Source organism: Dermacentor silvarum, chromosome 1 (assembly GCF_013339745.2).
Source record: "Dermacentor silvarum isolate Dsil-2018 chromosome 1, BIME_Dsil_1.4, whole genome shotgun sequence".
NCBI lineage: Eukaryota > Metazoa > Arthropoda > Arachnida > Ixodida > Ixodidae > Dermacentor > Dermacentor silvarum.
In genome coordinates, this window is record NC_051154.1 from 412424934 (window position 1) to 412444065 (window position 19132).

At 46.2% G+C, this 19132-nt stretch overlaps 1 protein-coding gene across 1 annotated transcript in view; it reads right to left on the bottom strand.

Moving 5' to 3' along the window:
- LOC119447252 (cytochrome P450 4V2) overlaps window positions 1-19132 on the bottom strand; it is a 249406-nt gene that overhangs the window by 116103 nt on the left and 114171 nt on the right. The window contains exon 4 of the mRNA XM_037711486.2: window positions 9331-9521. Within this exon, the coding sequence (XP_037567414.1) occupies window positions 9331-9521 (191 nt within the window). The remainder of the gene's footprint in view (window positions 1-9330; window positions 9522-19132) is intronic.

Sequence of the window (19132 nt, forward strand, 5' to 3'; positions counted from 1 at the left end):
GGTGCCTTGTGGAAAAAAGGGTTGGTCATTCTGCAGAGCATGGAAAGCTTGCACGGGGCACAAAACACGACATTTACGTTAGCTCGCTTGGCAATCTTTTTCAAATTGTGCGACATGCGGTATACGTAAGGTATGGCACCTACCTTTTCTTTTTCGCCAGGTGGCTCCTGGTCCAGTTGGTGTGTTCGGGACTTATTCAGGATTGTTTCTGCTACGGAAACTAGAACAGGCTGCGGGTAGCCTGTTCTTACCAAATGGTCGAGTTGGCGTGTTCGGGAGTTCTTCACGGTTGTTCGGGACGGGACTTGTTTGGGACTTCTTCAGGACACTGATTAAACATTGTTGGAAGTGGCGCCCTGTGTGTGTGTGGTCTCTCTTCATCCATCGTCGTTTTCGCGCCTTCACTTCAGATCATGCTTAACCAACATGCTCAACTCTCCATCCCATCGTCGTATATTTCTTGTACATCGGGCCCTTCACTATGTGTCTCTTCTGACCCAAGCGCCACAGTTGCTTTGATCGCCGTCGCGACCTGCAAAGCACGCGCGCTCTCCTACTGCATTCGGCGTAAGCTCCTACCTGAAGATGTGCGGCTACTTTTCGGAGGCTTTAACCCGTCCGTCGGTCATGGCAACCGCATTTGCGAAATCCTCAAGTCCGAATGGTTAAGGCAGGCTCGCCTCTACCGAATTCACCTAGAAGCCCAACTGCACAGCGTGTTAGAAGTTAAAGCGAAGCGGGCCTTCTGGGATTTCAACCGTCTCGCTAACCAGACGACTGAATTCCTCTGGCAGAGCACCCTGTCTCACCTACGTAGCCATCCTCATCCAAAGAAGAAGAAACAGGGCCCAGGGAGCACAGTATTCACCAAAGGAAACGTCACGCTACCGGAGGACGTGAAAAACTGTCTCGCTCGTGGGCCGAAGTTTGCTCTGAAGCCGCCTACCACCGCTCCGGAAAAGCTTTCCCTTGTACGAAAAGTGAGTTTGGCTCCCGTGAGTGAGATGGATCAGTGCATTTCAAGTGGTGTGGATGTTCTTTTGCGGCACCAGTGTGACCCCGGCCGCCCCACAATTAATCGTCTGGCAGCGCACTTGAAGACGAACGCCCACTGCATACGGGAGTATGCCGTTGGACAAAGAAGGCGGCTTTGCCGTCTTTCCACGAGAGATATATAAGGTGAAGGCGTTGGAAGCCTCAAGTTCTGTTTTTCATTGTCACCATAATGTATCGCTCAATAAGTTGAAATGTGAAGCGAAGAAGATGTGCAAAAAAAATGAACCTGTCAAAATTAGCTAGGGACATTAAAAGTAGCAAATTGCGCACACTCGGAGTCTTTTTCAGCGCCAAGACCCAAAAAGATAACTGACCTTTAAGAGTAATTGTGTCGGAGCGCCATACGTGGCAGAAGTGTTTAGCTGCTTTTCTGTTAGTAAGGCTCAAGCTTCTTACAGTAGACGACCCTGACCTTGTAAAGGATTCTGCACAAGTAGTTGACTACTTGTCAAGGCAGGCAGTAATAGAATTAGAGGCCTTTTCTGTAGATCTGAAGGATCTATATTATAGCATGCCAAAAGCAAAATTGCTTCAGTGCGTCCAAGAAGGCATTTACAGTTATGGCTCCCTGGCATTTCAAAATGAAGCGGATATTCCGGAGCACAAATTCTTGGCTGTGCTCGAACTTTAGCTGGCTTCCACCTATATTGAATGGGACAGTCGTTTGTACCTGCAAAAGAGCGGCGTTTGCATAGGTTCCTGTTTAGCTCCGATCTCGAGCGACTTATTCTTAGCTCGCGCTGGCAGAACTATGTCTAGCAGTCTAGAAGGTAGCGGTGTAGCCAAAGTTTTTAGATTCGTTGACGACTTCCTAATTTTCGTAGATAAGAATTTTATTGACGCCGACTTGGTCGTTAGTCGAACATTGGCAACCTTCAGGAAGATTTTATCTCCCGTAGAAGTCACCCACGAACTTTCGGCAGATTCCTCCATCAGGTTTTTAGATCTTCGATTCTTTTTAGCAAGTAACCATGTCTGTTGGCAGTATGAACCTTGGGCCAGTAAACCTCTGCTACCTTTTAGTTCTTTTCACTCTAAGCTAGTTAAACGAAGCATTGATAACATGTGCCTGCTGAATGTTTTTAAGAAGTCCTGTCCACATCGAGATGCGGCGAGTTTTCTTAAGCAGATCGACCGACTGAGAGAGGCAGGCTACCCGCAGCCTGTTCTAGTTTCCGTAGCGGAAACAATCCTGAAGAAGTCCCGAACATGCCAACTGGACCAGGAGCCACCTCGCGAAAAAGAAAAGGTAGCTGTCATACCTTACATACACCGCATGTCGCACAATTTGAAAAAGATTGTCAAGCGAGCTAACGTAAATGCCGTGTTTTCTGCCCCGTGCAAGCTTTCCAAGCACTGCAGACTGGCCAACCCTTTTTTCCGCAAGGCACCGGCCTGTGTCACAAAACACGACAACAAATACATTGATTGTCAGGCAGGAGTAGTTTACGAAATTCCTTTAGATTGCGGTAGAAAGTACGTGGGCCAAACCGAGCAGTGCCTGAATGACAGGCTGAGGCAACATAATAACGAAGTCAACATTGGGAGAGAGGGCCACCTGGAAATTCATTGTAGAGACTGCAAATGTAAGCCAGACTTCTACGCCTGCGCTGTGGCTGCCAGAAGCAGTGACAGATGGGTTCGTTAAATAATTGAGGCCAAAGCGATCATTGAGGCAGGTGATAAGTGCGTAAGTGTTGCCTCAATATCTCTATCACGCAAAGAACTACTTTACCTGAACGCGAATGCGCACTGAGAAACTGTTATTGCGCTCCCTGTATAAATTAGTGCCGTTTTTTCTGAATAAACATTGTTGGAAGTGGAGCCCTGTGTGTGTGTGGTCTCTCTTCGTCCGTCGACGTTTTCGCGCCTTCACTTCAGATCTTTCTCATATAAGTTTGGTTTATTTCGGCGGCAATGGCGGCCACCCACCACGGAGCGCAACTAGGGGACGCTGCAGCACTTAACGTGTAAGGCTGCAGACGCCAGCCGTGCATTGCTGATATAATCCAATATATCATACCCAAAAGAGGGCACATACACAATGTTAACCCCAGCCGCCTATGAAAATTAGGAAGTGATGGAAGAGAAGAGATGATAGGATAGTAAAAGAAAGGAGATTGGAAAGCAAAAGGCTGGAGAGGGGAATAGGAAAAGGTGACCGCCGATTTCCCCTGGGTGGGTCAGCCCAGGGGTGCCGTCTACGTGAAGCCAAGGTCAAAGTGGTGTGTTGCCTGCACCAGGGGGCCCTAAAGGTCCAAACACGCGGCATCAGCTCAACCCCCAGGATCCTCTTTTCCCCGGACACGGCTAAGCCGCGCACGGCTACACGCGCGAGGGGCGAACCGCCATGTGCTCGGGTACGTGGTGTCGCAACACACCAAACGCCTGCTTACGCAGAGGCCCCTGCGAGGGCACCACAGACGTATTAATAGGTACGTAAACGTGGCTTGCAATTGACATCACAAACAGCGACCTTGAACTTAACCGACTCTTTTTAATCTTTCGTAAGGACAGGGAAGGCATTCGGGGAGGCAGAGTTATTATCGCCATTATAAATCTATCAACCGTCTCCGGTGATAGTCGACTCTCCCCTTGAAGTATCCTGGGTCTCTGCACGCATTGGACATGCACAGTGTGTCACGCGGTGTAGGTTATCGACGCCAGTTAGCCATTTGGAATTTGTTCATTTTCTCAATGATGCTGTACAACGGGTGATATCCCCTTTCCCAAAATGCATATTGATAGTAAGGGGGGGAGGACGTTAATTACCCAAGTATCGAGTGGTCAACGTCGTCTTTGAAGGCGAATAGCAGTAGTTCTGAATGTCTTCATTCTCTACAAACATTGCACTTTTATCAATTAACTCAAGTTGTGGGCGAAGCAACACGGGCTGACCACGTACTAGACATTCTTCTAACAAATCATCCCGATCTTGCTACGAAACGTGTACTAGGACCAATAAGTGATCATAAGGTGGTGCAATGTTATTTTACATTGAAACCTGCTGAGCAAAATCGAGCGAAAAAATCTATACTCAATTACGCACGCGCCGACATTAGTAGAATGATCCGTGTTTTAGCCTCATTTACAGTCGACATTGCAAACACTTACGCGCAGTCACAAACATGGCACCCAGCCTACACTCACATTTACCAGTGCTGATCAGCGGGAGGCTATGTTGCTCAGCAGCGACCCGGAGGATCAGCTTTGGGTCGTCCGGATGGCCACGGACGCCACTAGACTACAAGGACTGGCCGCCGTCTAAGGGAGGGGGTGAGAGGGGATGTTTGCCGCCCCTCGGGCCGCCTTTGACCCCATCAAGGACTCAATAAAAGTTGTTTCTCTCTCAAAACCGAACGGTAAATGATAACTGGTGTTATTTATGCGATAAACTAAAAGAAGAGGAAACTGTTTTTATACAGAAAATAACTATCGCCTCAAGGCAGAGCGATCCATGGTTACACCTCGAAGTAAAGAAATGCAAAAACAAGAAAAAAAAAATCCTGGCCCTCTTTCGCTATATTTGGCCCTTGCGCCACTAAACAACACATGTTAATTCATTCATAAAACAAGAAAAAAAAAGAGCGTTCATAAAAGCTGCCCGACCAAATGCTCCAGAAGACTGGCAAAATTACAAAATCATAGCACGTCATATAGAAACTGCAATTGTCGAAGTCGGAGAACGTTTTTTATTGCACCCTTCCCAGCATGATAAAAACTGACCCGAAAACGTTTTGGCAAATAGTTAACACAAAACCGAATCACACAGCTCCCTTAGTAATTTTCGAAATCGGAGCCGTGCTTAACTAAAGAGATAGCGCAGAGCAACTTACCAAATGCTTCTCTACCGATTGATAACACCCACATACTTGAACAACCATCTACTCGATTACCCTTTTCAGCCATCATCATATCGGAACTTAACTCATGAAATTGACAGGCTTCCTCATAAACCCAGCCGAGGTCGAGACGGTGTAATTGCTAAACTTTTGACATTAACGTCGCACTAATCCTCGTTTTTGTTATCAATAATATTTCAGCAAACGCTAGATACGGGATGCCTACCGGAAGACTGGAAATCAGCATTATTAATACCAGCATTTAAATCTGGAGACACAGCAGACCCTAATAATTCCAGACCTATATCACTGACATCTCTCCGTGGCAAATTACAGAAACACATTCCGTGCACTTAGATTATAGCCTGTCTTAAAAAATAGGCTGCTCCGCCATAACCAACATGACTTGCCGCAAAATCGCTCGTGTCAAACGCAACTATATGAACTTGTAACTGATATTCACATCTCCTTGCACAAATTGATTTGCAGGACGACATGTTCATTGATTTTTCTAGCTTTCGACCGGGTATCTCGTACTCGACTCACACTCAAAATTAGAAACGTACAGCTTGACTTAACAAGACGCGATGGACTGAAAAGTTCCTAACGAGCAGATTTCAAATAATCAATTTAACCAACTGATTTTCTAACCGCAATCCCGTCACCTGGGGAGTTCCTCAAGGGACCGTCCTTGGTCCACGACTATTTTTAATTTCCACCAATGACGTCGCAACTAATGTTCCTTCCAAAATACGTCTCTACGCAGATGACTGCGTCTTGTATAATGAAATATGTTGCCCTGCCGACATCACTCTGCTGCAGTCTTATTTAACAAAACAAAGTGAATGTTGTGACACATGGCGGATGGAAATTATTGTACGCAAAATTAACACGTAAAATTTGCTTGTGTAACTCGACTTACCGCTGACCAGTATAAAATACGCGGCATTACTATTGAATCAGCATCTGCAATTGAAGGTGTGCTGCTTACCTACAATTTAATCTTGAATGCCCACGCTGAACACATCACCCCAAAAGCATTTAAAAAAACTTGATTATCTCAAATGGCGCTCACACCTTGGAAACACAGATACCAGACCTAGCGCATACAGTTCTCTTATCAGGCCCTCTTTACAATATGCGTCCATAATTTGGCACCCTCATAACTCTAATCTCTCGAATGAGTCGAAAATAATGCTGCGCGGTTCATCTTATCTTCATACTCCCCCTATCAAAGTGTGTCCCCCTTAAAGAAATCCCTGAATCTCCCTTTTCTTGATATGCACAGAAAATTAACATGGTTGTCGTTCTTTCATAGTCATTTCCATAGCAACATTCCATTCGATCGAACCGAGACCATGTTCATAAAGTAAAACCTATATTTGTCTGGAGTAACGCTTATCAAAATTCGCCCCTAGTTTCATCTATTGCCGAATGTAACTCTTTATCTTCAAACATTGTCAATCTTGTGGAATTATCATCATTTCATGCAGCACTGCTAACCTTCTTAGAGTGTATCAATGTGTCATAACCCACATTTGCTTGAATATGTATTTAATATTGTTTGCATGTGCTTATTATTGAATAACGTTTTTTTTTCAGTTCGCCTGCTATGTATTTTTGAAGGTTGTTTACCTATTTCATTCGACTGTACTGTTAAACTGATGTTCTGATGGGGACTGGTCGTGTCCATCACGTTTTGTGTTCGCTTGAGGTTTTCATGCTACCAGATATTCTATAAACTCCGTTTTCTGCTTTTTCTTTGTTTTTCACTTGTTCTAGCGACGTATAGATAATTATTTTATTGTATATAATGTCTTCTTATAATATTTACATTGTACCCATTGCACTTACGCTTGACCTTTTCCATCCCCCCTATGTAATGCCGTAATGGACCCTTTGGGTACTCAAATAAATAAATAAATAAATAAATAAATAAATAAATAAATAAATAAATACATAAATTACTGTTGAGAACTGTAGTGAAATAAGAGGTCGAGAACGCGTGATGTGAGGGCTCGTGCAAGCCCCATCTTAGTTACAGCTGTTCTACGAATAAACCGTATGCGACAGTATCTGTCCTCAACATAGTTTTTGGTACCGTGAAAGCCGGGAGAAGAGTGCGTCTTGCACCGACGATGGAACGACTGCGGCGCAGCAGAAGTGTAATTCTAGCCGCTCATACGAAACGCATCTCGTCCGCCACCGAAGCATTGCAAGCCTTAGCCGTCCGACCTGAAAGTTATATTCGACGACCTGCAGGACGAGTACTCTGCGTTTCAAGCGCTCAACGAGAAGATTGCCAACCTCATGAAGGATGGTAACGAATATGAGGCGGACGCCACCACAGCACTGGAATAGCGTAAGATCCACAGTACCATGGATTGGGCACGCTTCTTGATAAATTCTGCTGCACAACACGGAGACAGCGCCACTCAGAGCGTTTTAGCTGAACCCACGGCCCATGGCGTATCCACTCAAACAAGTCACCGAGCACCGATACGAGTTGCCCTACCAAAACTACGGGTACCCGTTTTCTATGGTGATTGTCGGGAGTGGCAGTAATTCAGGAAACATTTTGAGGCCACGATCCATAACCGCGAGCTGTCCAACATAAAGAAGTTTTCGTGATTAAGATCATACCGCCCTCGTTGATGGCCACATTGACAGTCTACTTGCCATTGCGCTTGTCGAGTGCTCTTCTCAGGTATCGCAGCTGCGAGAACTCTACGAAGACGTGCGCTTTCCTACAAGCTGCCTCGACGGCCTGGGGGTTATAACGTCAGAATACGCAGCGATATTCATCGTGTCCTGATACGCTCGTTCCTCGAAGATATAGCCGATGTACACCGTCAGCGCATGAAATAGGCTGAGGCCGACGACAGTGATATTCCGAGGTTGTGAAATGAGGAAGTACAAATGGTGTGGAGGGTCCTGCATGTGCAAGTCGAGAGAAGAGAAGAGAGCCATACTTCTCGTTCAAGAACGCTACCGAAAACCACCCTCACATACACGGGCGATGCCAACCATGTCTACCACAGCAGGTACCGTCAGAATTAGCACCGGCCGCAGGATCCGCATCGAGCAACCATCCCTGCTGTGTACTGTGCGATCACAGTGTACACGGTGTATTATCAGTCGACGAGATTAGACACCGACTGACTGGCAAGAACTGTTGTTTTAATGCGGCAGAGAGGGACAAGTCGCTCAAAAGTATCGCAGCGCAGCGTTCCTGAATTGTAAATGCCACTCGAGACGTCACCTTTTAGCATCTTGCACTACGTGGAAACGAGACAGCCCGCCTCCCGAGAGTAGCGACACAGGAGTAAAGCATGAGACTACGAAAAGTGACAAGCTACCAGTGACAAGTGCTTCTGCTAGCAGTGCAATGTCGACACCAGTCCTGATGCAAACGGCTACATTGCGGGCGTCCGAAAAGCACAATTCTGTGTTAGTTCAATTGTTGCTTGACACCGGAACAGAGGGAACGTTCATTTGACGCGACCTGCCAAAAAGTTCAACCTGCATCCCCACGGGAAGGAAAACCCCTCTGTGCTGACGTTTGGGGCTCCTAAGTGTTCGAACAATTGCAGCTGTCGAAGCGTCAGGCTCGAACTCCTCAGTCGTTTTCCCCCCCACGACATCACAGTAGACGCCCTGGAGGTACCTGAAATCTGTACCGTGGAGACTCCAGCCATTGGACGACATCTCCTCTCACAGTTCCGTAAATCAGGATTGCTTCTTCACGCAAGACACTGCACTTGTTAATTTAGTAAGTAAGGGAATGTTTGCAAGTTTATACGGCCGATAAGACTACTATCCTAACTTCGTATAGCTATCTACTAATTCGCTATTGCAATCCATTCTTCTCCTTTAGGGGGAAACTGCAACTTTTTCGTACATTTGGTTGTTCAGGAATTAGGTAGTCATTTAGCTTCGTTTTCTTTTCCCGGTTTAAAGCCTTTTTGACTGCGAAGCATGTTTTTTTCTTAGTCACCCAGCGTGATTTCTCAGTCGGTTTGGTGTGGCGCTGATAAATCGATGGAGGTGAAGCGCAAGAATGTCTGTCAAATAATGCTCCATGCTTCGACAATGCGACCAGCGGCCGCACTTCAATGAAGGCAGAATGCAAAAAGGCTCGTGTTTTCTGGTAAATAACCCCCTGCTGGTCAAAGGTAATCCAGAGCCCTCCACTACGATTTTTCCTCATCAGTCACCGTGCAGTTTCGGGACGTTGTACGCCCGAATTTAATTAATGTGTTATGTGTGGTCTCTAGAGGGAGTAGCACCAACTATTATTACCGAATCTTAGACAGAGACCTTACTTTTGTACAAAAACTTAAACTGGTGCTGCCAGAGAAACGAGTACTGTCTTACAGTAAGGTTGACTGAAAAGCTCAAGGTGATATTTAAAGAAGGGGCGAGTTCCTACCAAGCAAGACGTTCAAGGTGCATGAAGTTGCCAAGGGAACCACGTCTATCCAAGGCTTGTTGAGCTGCTTTTCAATCTTGGCAACTGTGTGCCTCGCCATGGCATTCATGGGCGCCACAAAATCCTCGAGAATCTTGAAGTGGAAAGCTGGCGTGAGCATTCGCCTCCTACTTTTCCACTTGGCTCCAGAACTGCAAAGAGAGATGTAGAATTTTTAAATTTTCCCTTCATAGTTTTTCCAGTGCTGACTTGTGCAGGCGCTCGTGGCGCAGACTGATAAATAGCCACCAAATGTGATATAATCATTTCGGCTTCCGGCACCACGCAAGAAGACATCATCGGGAAAAGAGTAGAACGGTTTTTCTTTGCCTACTTGGTGGTAATATAATCGCGCTACTCGATGGAAATACCTATGAATCATGATTGGAGCGACGTTTTGCGCAATAGACACGGATTGAGCAACGATAAGTGAAGAATGAAAGTTTTGCGCTCTATACGCAGAACACTGCGCGAATAGCTGTGCCATATAAAGTGATCAAAAACGACAATGTTAGTGCAGTTTACGGGTTATTGCAAAATGAACGGCAGTTGCGCGAAACGCTATGTCGAGAGTCAGCCCGTTAAGTTGAGGTAAGGATGCTCACAGAAGGCAAGTTTTTATGATAATATGGTAGAAAGGGTGAGAATATTTCACACAAGCTACGGACACGCACACACGTTTTGTGTGCGTTTGTGTTTTTAGTTGTTTTGCATTTGCTAGCTGGGTAAGTTGGTACACTTTCACAACTAAATGAACTGCGCAAACGGCAAAGGAAACTCGAAGATCACATAAGCAAGCGCTGAGTTGCAACTTAGGTTTATTTCAATGCTCATTGTATTTATAACACGGCAGTGCGCATGGTAGCATCAAAGGAGCCAATATGCTCAGTAACCCGCTTTGCCTTGCGATACAGGCCGTGGTGCTTGTTCTCGGTCTGCAGTGTGCAACGGCTTTCCGAAGGTGGCACGAGGTGATGACATCGTTTCGACTAGCTGGCCGCCTCCTTGCCTGTTATCGTCGGTATGATACAACCGCCAAGGTCGACCCACATAGGTCGCGAAGCTTCGGGCGAAAAGCGGTTCAGATCCAATTGTCACCGACATCAGGAAGGGTGGTTATGGGAGAGCGATTGAAGCGCGACTATGTGAGCAGGGAACAAACATTGGGAAAGAAAAAAAGCGTTTTTAAAAATAAATCGAGACACAGTTTGAGTCATTCAAAGAAAAATAATATACCTAATCAATTTTATATACGTGCGAAAAGGAAAGACAACTTTATTTTACTTTATCATTATTAATACCTTTTCTTTCAGCCCCCACCATAGAAGGGGGCATTGACGCAGCTATCACTTGCAATGCTATGCAGCTCTTGAAGTGCATGCGCGCTCGTAAAGTTCACCTCTTACAATACGCCCCGCTCCCACGTTGTGTTGCTTTACTTATCGACATTTGTGTGAATTTCGTGGCGCGGGTAGTTTCATCGTTTCTTAACCTGTTCAATGAAAAGTAGTGAGTTACGACCGCCAGATAATTGTTTACGTTAGATCATTTTGTGCGGCTGCGCTAGCCGACGGGCTTGGCGTCCGACAATGGGACCAGCTTTTTATACACCCAAAGCTTTCGTCGGCCCCCAAAGAAAGTATGTTCCGTGCAGCGGTGCGATTCCGACCCCCGTACCGCTGACCTTTCCCTGTATCACTTTCTGCGCTGAAAGCTCGAAACGCCGATCAAGTCAAATGGCAGGGCATTTGCATATACAGCTCTAATGGCAGGCCACCAAAACAAATTTCGCGCCTTCGAGAACATGACGTCACTTCTGTTTTTACTGGTTATGGCGTCACATTATTATTTCTTTCGCCGAATGTGTTCCCTCCTCACACAGATGGTGCTAAGCCCCATGACCTGCCGATGAACCGCCATGTTTTGAACGTATGGGCTTCTATGGAAGCTTCGCTACCAGGTATATTTACCTTGCAACCGCTGCTTGATCGAGAAAACAACGCCCCCTTTCGTCATAATGTCAGCGTGGGATTATCATCGAGTGACGTCGGTTACCGTGACCACTTTGTAGCCTTTAAATCTACCTTCTGCACCGATTCACGACAGTGCGCACGGCTGCAGCAAAGAAGGCAACATGCCCAGTAACCTGCTTTACCTTGTGATAGAGGTTAGTAGGTACCTTACTGCTCCGTGTTATCGTGATGATAACCGTTCCTTGCTGCTGCTGCCTTGTCCACTATGTTTTAAACTTCTTATTGGTTGTGTCGCGCCCATTCACGTTGATCTGTTGGTTTGCGGCGATGTTGAAGCTAATACTGGTCCTGTTAAGGAGAAAGGAATTCTATCTAAGGTACTCGCTGGCCGTAAAAACAATGAGTGCAGCTATTGAGGACGTACAGGCCAACCAGAGAGGCATCGTAGAGAAATTCGGCAGGCTAACCAAAGTGTTGATGCCATTGAGCGTCCAAAGAATAAATTTACCCTACTGCTTAAGCAACTAAACGAATTGGAGGAGGTGATAACTCAAATGCAATCCAAAATAGCATCCCTCTAGGACAAAGCAGATAATTTTGAAAATCGTAGCAGTAGAAATCACTTGATCATTTGCTGCCTGAAAGAGCAAAACAAGGAAACGCCTGAGATGCTCCAAGAAAGTGTCAAACAAATTCTTGAAAATAATATAGGTATGAAAATAACCGCTGTTTACCGATGCCACAGGCTGGTCAGGGAATTGTAGCGATGGTACTGTTATGTCACCGTGTTTGCCGCTATGTCACTATGTCACGTTAGTACTCCGGTTGCGGATCCGGTTGAGTTTTGTCAATTGCTACTGTTTTATGTATGTCATATATGCTATGTATTTTCTGTGTGTTTTCTATGTACTGCCCCCTCACTCAATGCCTCAATTGAGGCATGTAAGGTATCTTTAAATAAAATAAAATAAAAATAAAATAAAATAATTGAAAACAAAGCCAGATCCGTTAACCTTAAGTTCATTGAATGTCGCGAGAAGATGACCATCTTCAAGGTTTTGTATTAGTTAAAGGGCTCTGCGCTGTCCTTCTCTGAATATTTTTCATTCAGGGTAGGTGAAAAACGCAAGAACCGTTGGAAAAGTTTTGAAGAAGAGAGTGAATGATGCTAAAGAAAAACTTCTCTACAATCCACTGAGAGTGGACTGCAACTTGTTTGGTTGGGATGAAACGAGAAATGCACTAAAGAAGAATGAAAAATGACAGAATAAGTGCAACTCTCAATCACTGAAAATTTTAAATTCAAGCTGCAGGAGTGTGATTATTAAAACTGCTGAATTTGGAAGACATCTTGTTAGCCTATAATCCTAATAGAATTCTCAACTACTGACAACCTGAGGCGACTCAACAGACAGTCTGTCTCGGTGTTTCTCGAAGCGGTGGCGCCTAATCAAGTCACGGATGTCGGAGTCAACACACGAAAAAATGTCTTGGCTATTGACGTCGTACATGAGACGGCACGCATCGCTTTGAGCTAACTTACGGAACTTGGCAGCATGAAGGTCCGCTCGTACACTCCTTTGGACAGTGATAGCAATACTGGTGTCATCAACAACGGGGACGTCTCCATCTCCAGCGCCGACTTGCCGATTTTAATTAAGCCAGCCATTGATGGTTGCGCAATCACTCATGTGTCTCGACTTGTCACATCCCGCCGTGTGAAGGTGGTTTTCAAGGGCGAATCTCTTCCCTCACACGTCAAGGTGAGACACTTTAGACACCCCGTGCGCCCATTTATCGAAAGACCACTCCAATGCCGCAACTGCTTGAGGCTGGGACACGTGAGCGAAATGTGCGAGAGCACGAGAGTTTGCTCGCGTTGCGCACAGCCCCACGCTGCAGACTCCTGTGTAGCCACGGTTCTCAAATGCCCCAATTCCACTGGGTCCCATGATGCTACCTCAAAGGACTGCCCTAAATGAGGAAAGAAAGGGCGGTCTTGAAGCAGATGGCAAGAGACAGTTCGTCTCGTCGAGAAGCTGTTGCGGCCATTAGAAAGCGACACTCCCGACGCCGTCGGACTTCAAAGAACGAAGATTCCTCTATGAAGGGCGCGGCACATCCGACAACTCCTCTTCCTCTGCCCCCTAGGCCTGGCGGAGTCGAGTCTAACTCTGACAAGGTCGTGCCGGAGAACACTAATACTGAAGCCTGGCCCGCGCTACCAAAGCTACATCCACCGCCACATCAGAAGCCACAACCGAAGCCACAACAAATACCCCAGCCGAAGCCACAGCCATGGCCACAGCCGACGCCACAGCCGATGCCACAGCCGATGCCACAGCCCAGAGGCGTACCAACTATTTCTCGAGTGGGGGGGCAAACCGCAGATCTGACTCTCTCTCCATATATATAGAATTACTATTAAAATAAGTGAAAAAGCCTGGAAATGCATCAGGTATTTATATTTGTAACAATACACCTATGTCTAAATAACACATGGTGAACCATCGAGGCCCAAAAAATTATTTGACTTGGCATTTATTTCTTGTCGCTATAAAATCTATATGTGATGCAGGGACAAAGGGCATTGAGTGTCCAGAGGTCCCTGATCCAACCCAGTAGCAGCACTGCAGCTCACACAAAAAATGCACATCTGCTGCAGTCAATTTTACTAATTGGTGTTTAAGTCTACAGCATAAATGTATCGCTAGTAAAGTAATAGTACGGTCGAGGTTATACAGAACGAAGCACAATCAACATAATTACTCTCAATACTAAAAAAAGACGGCAGAGGTGTGCTTGGTGAATTACAATCCAATTTTTAGTGAAGCTTTTTTTATTTCGAACAGGTGCACTAAATGTTTCAGTTTCCTGTAATAACATCGCATACTTTGAAAAGTTACCCGTATATTAGTGTTCCGTTTTAAACCTTGTCTCCGGGTAATGTTTTGAAACACTTCTTGCTGGAAACTTAAAACAAACAGTAATTCATCAATACACATCTTACTTCGTCAGAAAATTTCATTATCCCCAGATATAAACAAGATGCCTTGTTTAGCTCACGGAGGACACCGGAGAAGCAACCTATAGGCATCCCGTATGGTACACGGGAACAAATGGGAAAACAAGGGTTTAGTAATTATCTACAACACTTGCATTTAAGCCAGGAAAGTGAGATTTTCGCAACGCACTGCGCTTAAAATTCTCCCTATTTTCATGGAATTTCAAGTCCATATCTCATGCAATTGTTTTAGGAATCGGGGAAAGCGGCGGTATGGCACCCTGGAACACTTCAATATGTAACTTTCTACAAAGGCTTGCAATGAACCTACACAGAAAAAACATTTATCGCTCGTCACTCAGAATATTGTTTCGTACTTCGAATAAATATTAACACCATGTCCCTCATTGTTTACTGGGGATACCGGGATCAACAACTAAATGCCGTGTCTAAAGCATAAAAACTGGGGGAAAGCTAGTATTCAGTAGCGGTTTTTCGAGTACGTAAGCAACCACCACAGTTCAAATTTTCGGAACACGTCACAATAAGGTGGTCTTCATTTCTTCAAAATATAAAATATCTGCTGTTCTTGCTCCTGTCGGGAAACAAGTAGTATTGTAGCCCATTATTCAGAAACGGCATGAAAATGAAACTGATAAAAGCATAAGTGACACAGACCTTTAGAAAAAATTCAGTTAAGTGTTCTATTGGCACTGAAATGGCTCTGCACGTTCGACCGAGGACACCTTCACGAACATACCACCTCGCAGACCCTCATGTAATGTCCCATTCTGGGACCTTTGAGGTATCATGAATAAATGAACTTGCATATAAAACCCTAATCTGTTCTAAACCAGAATATGTCAGTGCTATCTATGACAACCACCAGGTTAATATGATTAATCCTTGAATCGGTTCAGAACCGTGCTGCCAGGCTCATTCTGTCTGACTACTCCTATAATAAAAATTTCTCAGCCTTAAAATCCCGGTTGTGTTTTCCCTCGCTCAACTCCCGCCGCAAAAGTGCTCGTCTTTTTTTATTTTTCAGGTTATTTCATTCGCTGCCCACGGGTAACCAAATCATCATTCCAGCGCATCGTTTCTCCCGCCATACGCATCCCAATGCTGTGTATCTACCACGCGCCCATTCCACCACGTATCAGCGTTCTTTTTCTTTATTGCGATAGCAATTATATGGACACTTCAACGGGATTTCTGCCGTCGGCGTCGTCGTCGCCGTCGCCGTCGCCGTGAGGTTCCGTATAGACTCCAAGGGCGATAAAATCGTCGCCGCGCGCCGTATGCGCGAGTAAAAGCGCGCGGGGGACGCACGCTATCACGGAGAGCCAACGCACGGCGGAAAGCAAACGCGATTGTCGCCAAAAAGGCCGTGGGGGTATGGAGGGGGGAGGGAGGCGGGGCGACGCTGTGCTACGGCACCAAATGCTTATCTTGCAACCCAGCGCAAGGAGAACTGGCAACGCAATCTCCCACGCGAAAGCAAAAAAAAAAGATGTCTCAGTTTCGCCCGAAAGGCGAAGCATCGATTGCGATAACAAATTAGTAGAGCGCTATTCGGAGTAGGGATAGTAGTTTTATCGGCTGCATAAACTTGGACACATTGGCTTACTAACTGAATTAACAATCGTGGTGTCAGCGCGCACAAGCAAACATGAATAGATCACACTGAATGACCGCAGCCAACGACTGTCAAAACGCTGGCAGCAAGCGCAAGTTCGCGCGGCCTATCGCTTCAATGGAAACTGAGCGGCAAATGCACAGCCCATACAAAGGTCAGAGCCGTGTGGAGATAAGAGACGGTGCGGGCGACCGCCGGGCAGAGAAGTTGTTGGCAGAGGAGAAGCTGCCCCCCCCCCCCTCCCTCCCTCTTCCCATTTCTTGCTTGGTAAGATACGCCTTTGGCGCCGGAGCAGAGCGCCGCCCCGCCTCCCTCCCTCCCATACCCCAACGGGCTTTCGCGGGACGGTCGCGTTTGCTTTCCGCCGTGCGTTCGCCCTCCGTGATAACGCGCGTCCCCCGCGCGCTTTCGCTCGCGCATACGGCGCGCGGCGACGATTTTATCGCCCTTGGAATCTATACGGAACCTCACGGCGACGGCGACGCCGACGGCAGAAATCCGGTTGAAGTGTCCATATAATTGCTATCGCAATAAAATAGCAGGGAGGCAGCTCGGGAGGGACGGGGGGAGCAGCTTCTACTCTGCCAACAAATACGCTTGCACTGGCTGTGGTGGCCGTCGCCCGCACCGTCTCTTTATCTCCACCACGGCAGGGCTCGACTGACGCGCGCACTCGCTTCTTAAGAAGCGAGCGAGCGCGCGCGCCAGTCGAGCCCGGCCGTGTCTCCACACGGCTGTGACCTTTATGCTATGTCCATTCACCGCTCAGTTTCCGTTGAAGCGATAGACCGCACGATTCTTCGCCCGCTGCAGCGGCCGCGCCAGCGTTTTGGCAGTCGTTGTCTGCGGTCATTCAGTGTGATCTATTCATGTTTGCTTGTGCGCGATGACACCACGCTTGTCAATTCAGTTAGAAAGCGAATGTGTCCAAGTATATGCGGCCGATAAAACTACTCTACTATCCCTACTCCGAATAGCTCTCTACCAATTTGCTATCGCAATTGATGCTTCGCCTTTCGGGCGAAACTGCGACATTTTTTTTTTTTCTGCACACAGCGCGAGAATGGAACACCCTTCTTTCTGACATCGCCCTCATGACCGACATTTCCCGTTTCAAAGCTGCTATTGAAGACCATCTTTCAAGTCACGCCACCTAACCTGTCCCGCCATTTTTCTACGTGCCCACCCCTCATGTAATGTCCTGTTCTGGGACCTTTGAGGTATCATGAATAAATAAATAAATAAATAAATAAATAAATAAATGTAGGATGAGTCGTGATTACACAAAGAAATTCAGAAGTTGGACCTGTAAGTGGTTTGATTAGATTTTTGATGGTGATAACATATATATTAATACTGCAACGCTACGTAGACTATCTCTGGGCGGAGATTCAATAGTTTCAGCATTTGATAATCCAACCATTTCATGCAGTAAGTCACACCCATCGTTGGGCACGGCTGATTAAAATACTTCATCCGGACCTTTGCCCTCACCCGAAGGTTATATATATCAAGCCGATTGTTCTGTTTTTTCAAGTATGGTTAGGCGGTAATTTGTAACTGCGGGAACTGTCAAGCGCCAGGACTTCTGCGCAATGCAAGCGCGTATGTTGAATATCGCGCGTCGCCCGCTACAGCGCGTCACGAGGAGGCACTATACTCGCTGCCCAAACCGGGGATACGTAGTAAAGAAAAGCATTATTAACGTGGTGACTCTATTAAGAAAAAAAATTTTGCTTCAGCAGTAGTTTTGTTGGACTTTCCAGTGTGTAGCCGAAAGTGCTCGCTTTCGAGGGTGGGGGGGGGGGCAAATGGCATGCTTTGCCCCCCCACTTTTGACAGTGGGGGTGCAAGTGCCCCCTCTGCCCCCCCCCCCTCCCCGGTAGATACGCCTATGCCACAGCCAACGCCACAGCTGACGCCACAGTTGAAGCCACAGCCGAGGCCACAGCTGGAGCCACAACTTATGCCACAGCCGGCACCACAGTCACATCAAAGGACACAGTGCACCGTGATAGAGTCCACAATGCCAACTCCAGAAGAATTGCCCGAAGAAGACCGGCAAGTAGTTGTGATGCTTCGGTCCCTTATAAATACCCTTCGTATACTCTTAAGCAAGCTGCATACTGCGTCAGCGCGAAGTGCAGTGCAAGTACTGGATACTCTTAATCCAGTGCTTGCAAGTCTCGAGTAAGCCCCGTGGCTCACCCACCGCCTCCTATTCACGCAACGACCACTGGCTCTTGGTTCATGTCAGATGTCTTCAACGCACATCACCAGTATTGGACTTGACTTTGGTGTCATGGTGCTTCACTGCACCCACAATGCTCACTCTCTTCCTCTTTTCCTCTTTTTATTCCCCCTTTCCCTTAACCCTTGTGCAGGGTAGCAAACCGGGCGTTCGTCTGGTTGACATCCCAGCCTTTCCTCTCTTCGCTTTCTCTCTCTCAACTTGGTTGCAAGATACAATACGTGACAGTGAATTGTTCCACGGGGCTACCCTGTGTACAAGAATGACCGTGGTAGTGGAGGTGGTAGAGTGGGGATTCTTTTTAGAAAATCACTGCAAATATATAAAATGCCGGACATAGATAACGTTGAAGGTATATTTTACAAAGGTTATGAAAAAATTTGTGAAAAAATAATCGATATCGAATTTACTTTTGACTTATTGCAAAGTGTCGATGAATTCACGAGAATTCAGGGAAACTCTAGTTCCATACTAGAACTCTGTTTTATAAGTGGGACAACTGCTGCTCAAGCTGGCTGTGATGTTCTCCCCAGAATTTCAGATAATCAGGCTGTCATACACACACTTTTGGATTTTATCTTAAGTAAGAATTTCAAGAGAGTCTTTTTCACTAACTTCTCGCATGCAGATGGTACATCAATATTGGAGTTGCTTTCATTTGGATATAATTCTTTTTTTAAGCTGTACTGTTGATATTTATTGTTTATGGAATGGTTTTAAGGACCTCATAAAATGACTGCATTGGACGATTTGCTCCACAGATTGTAAAGAATTCGAAAGGAAAGAACCCCTGGATTTCTCGGAAGACGTTTCAGTTGCAAAAACGAGTAAAACGATTAAAAAATAAAGAACTATTTCTAAGGACGTAGGTGCTCTCCAGCAGCAAATATCTGAAC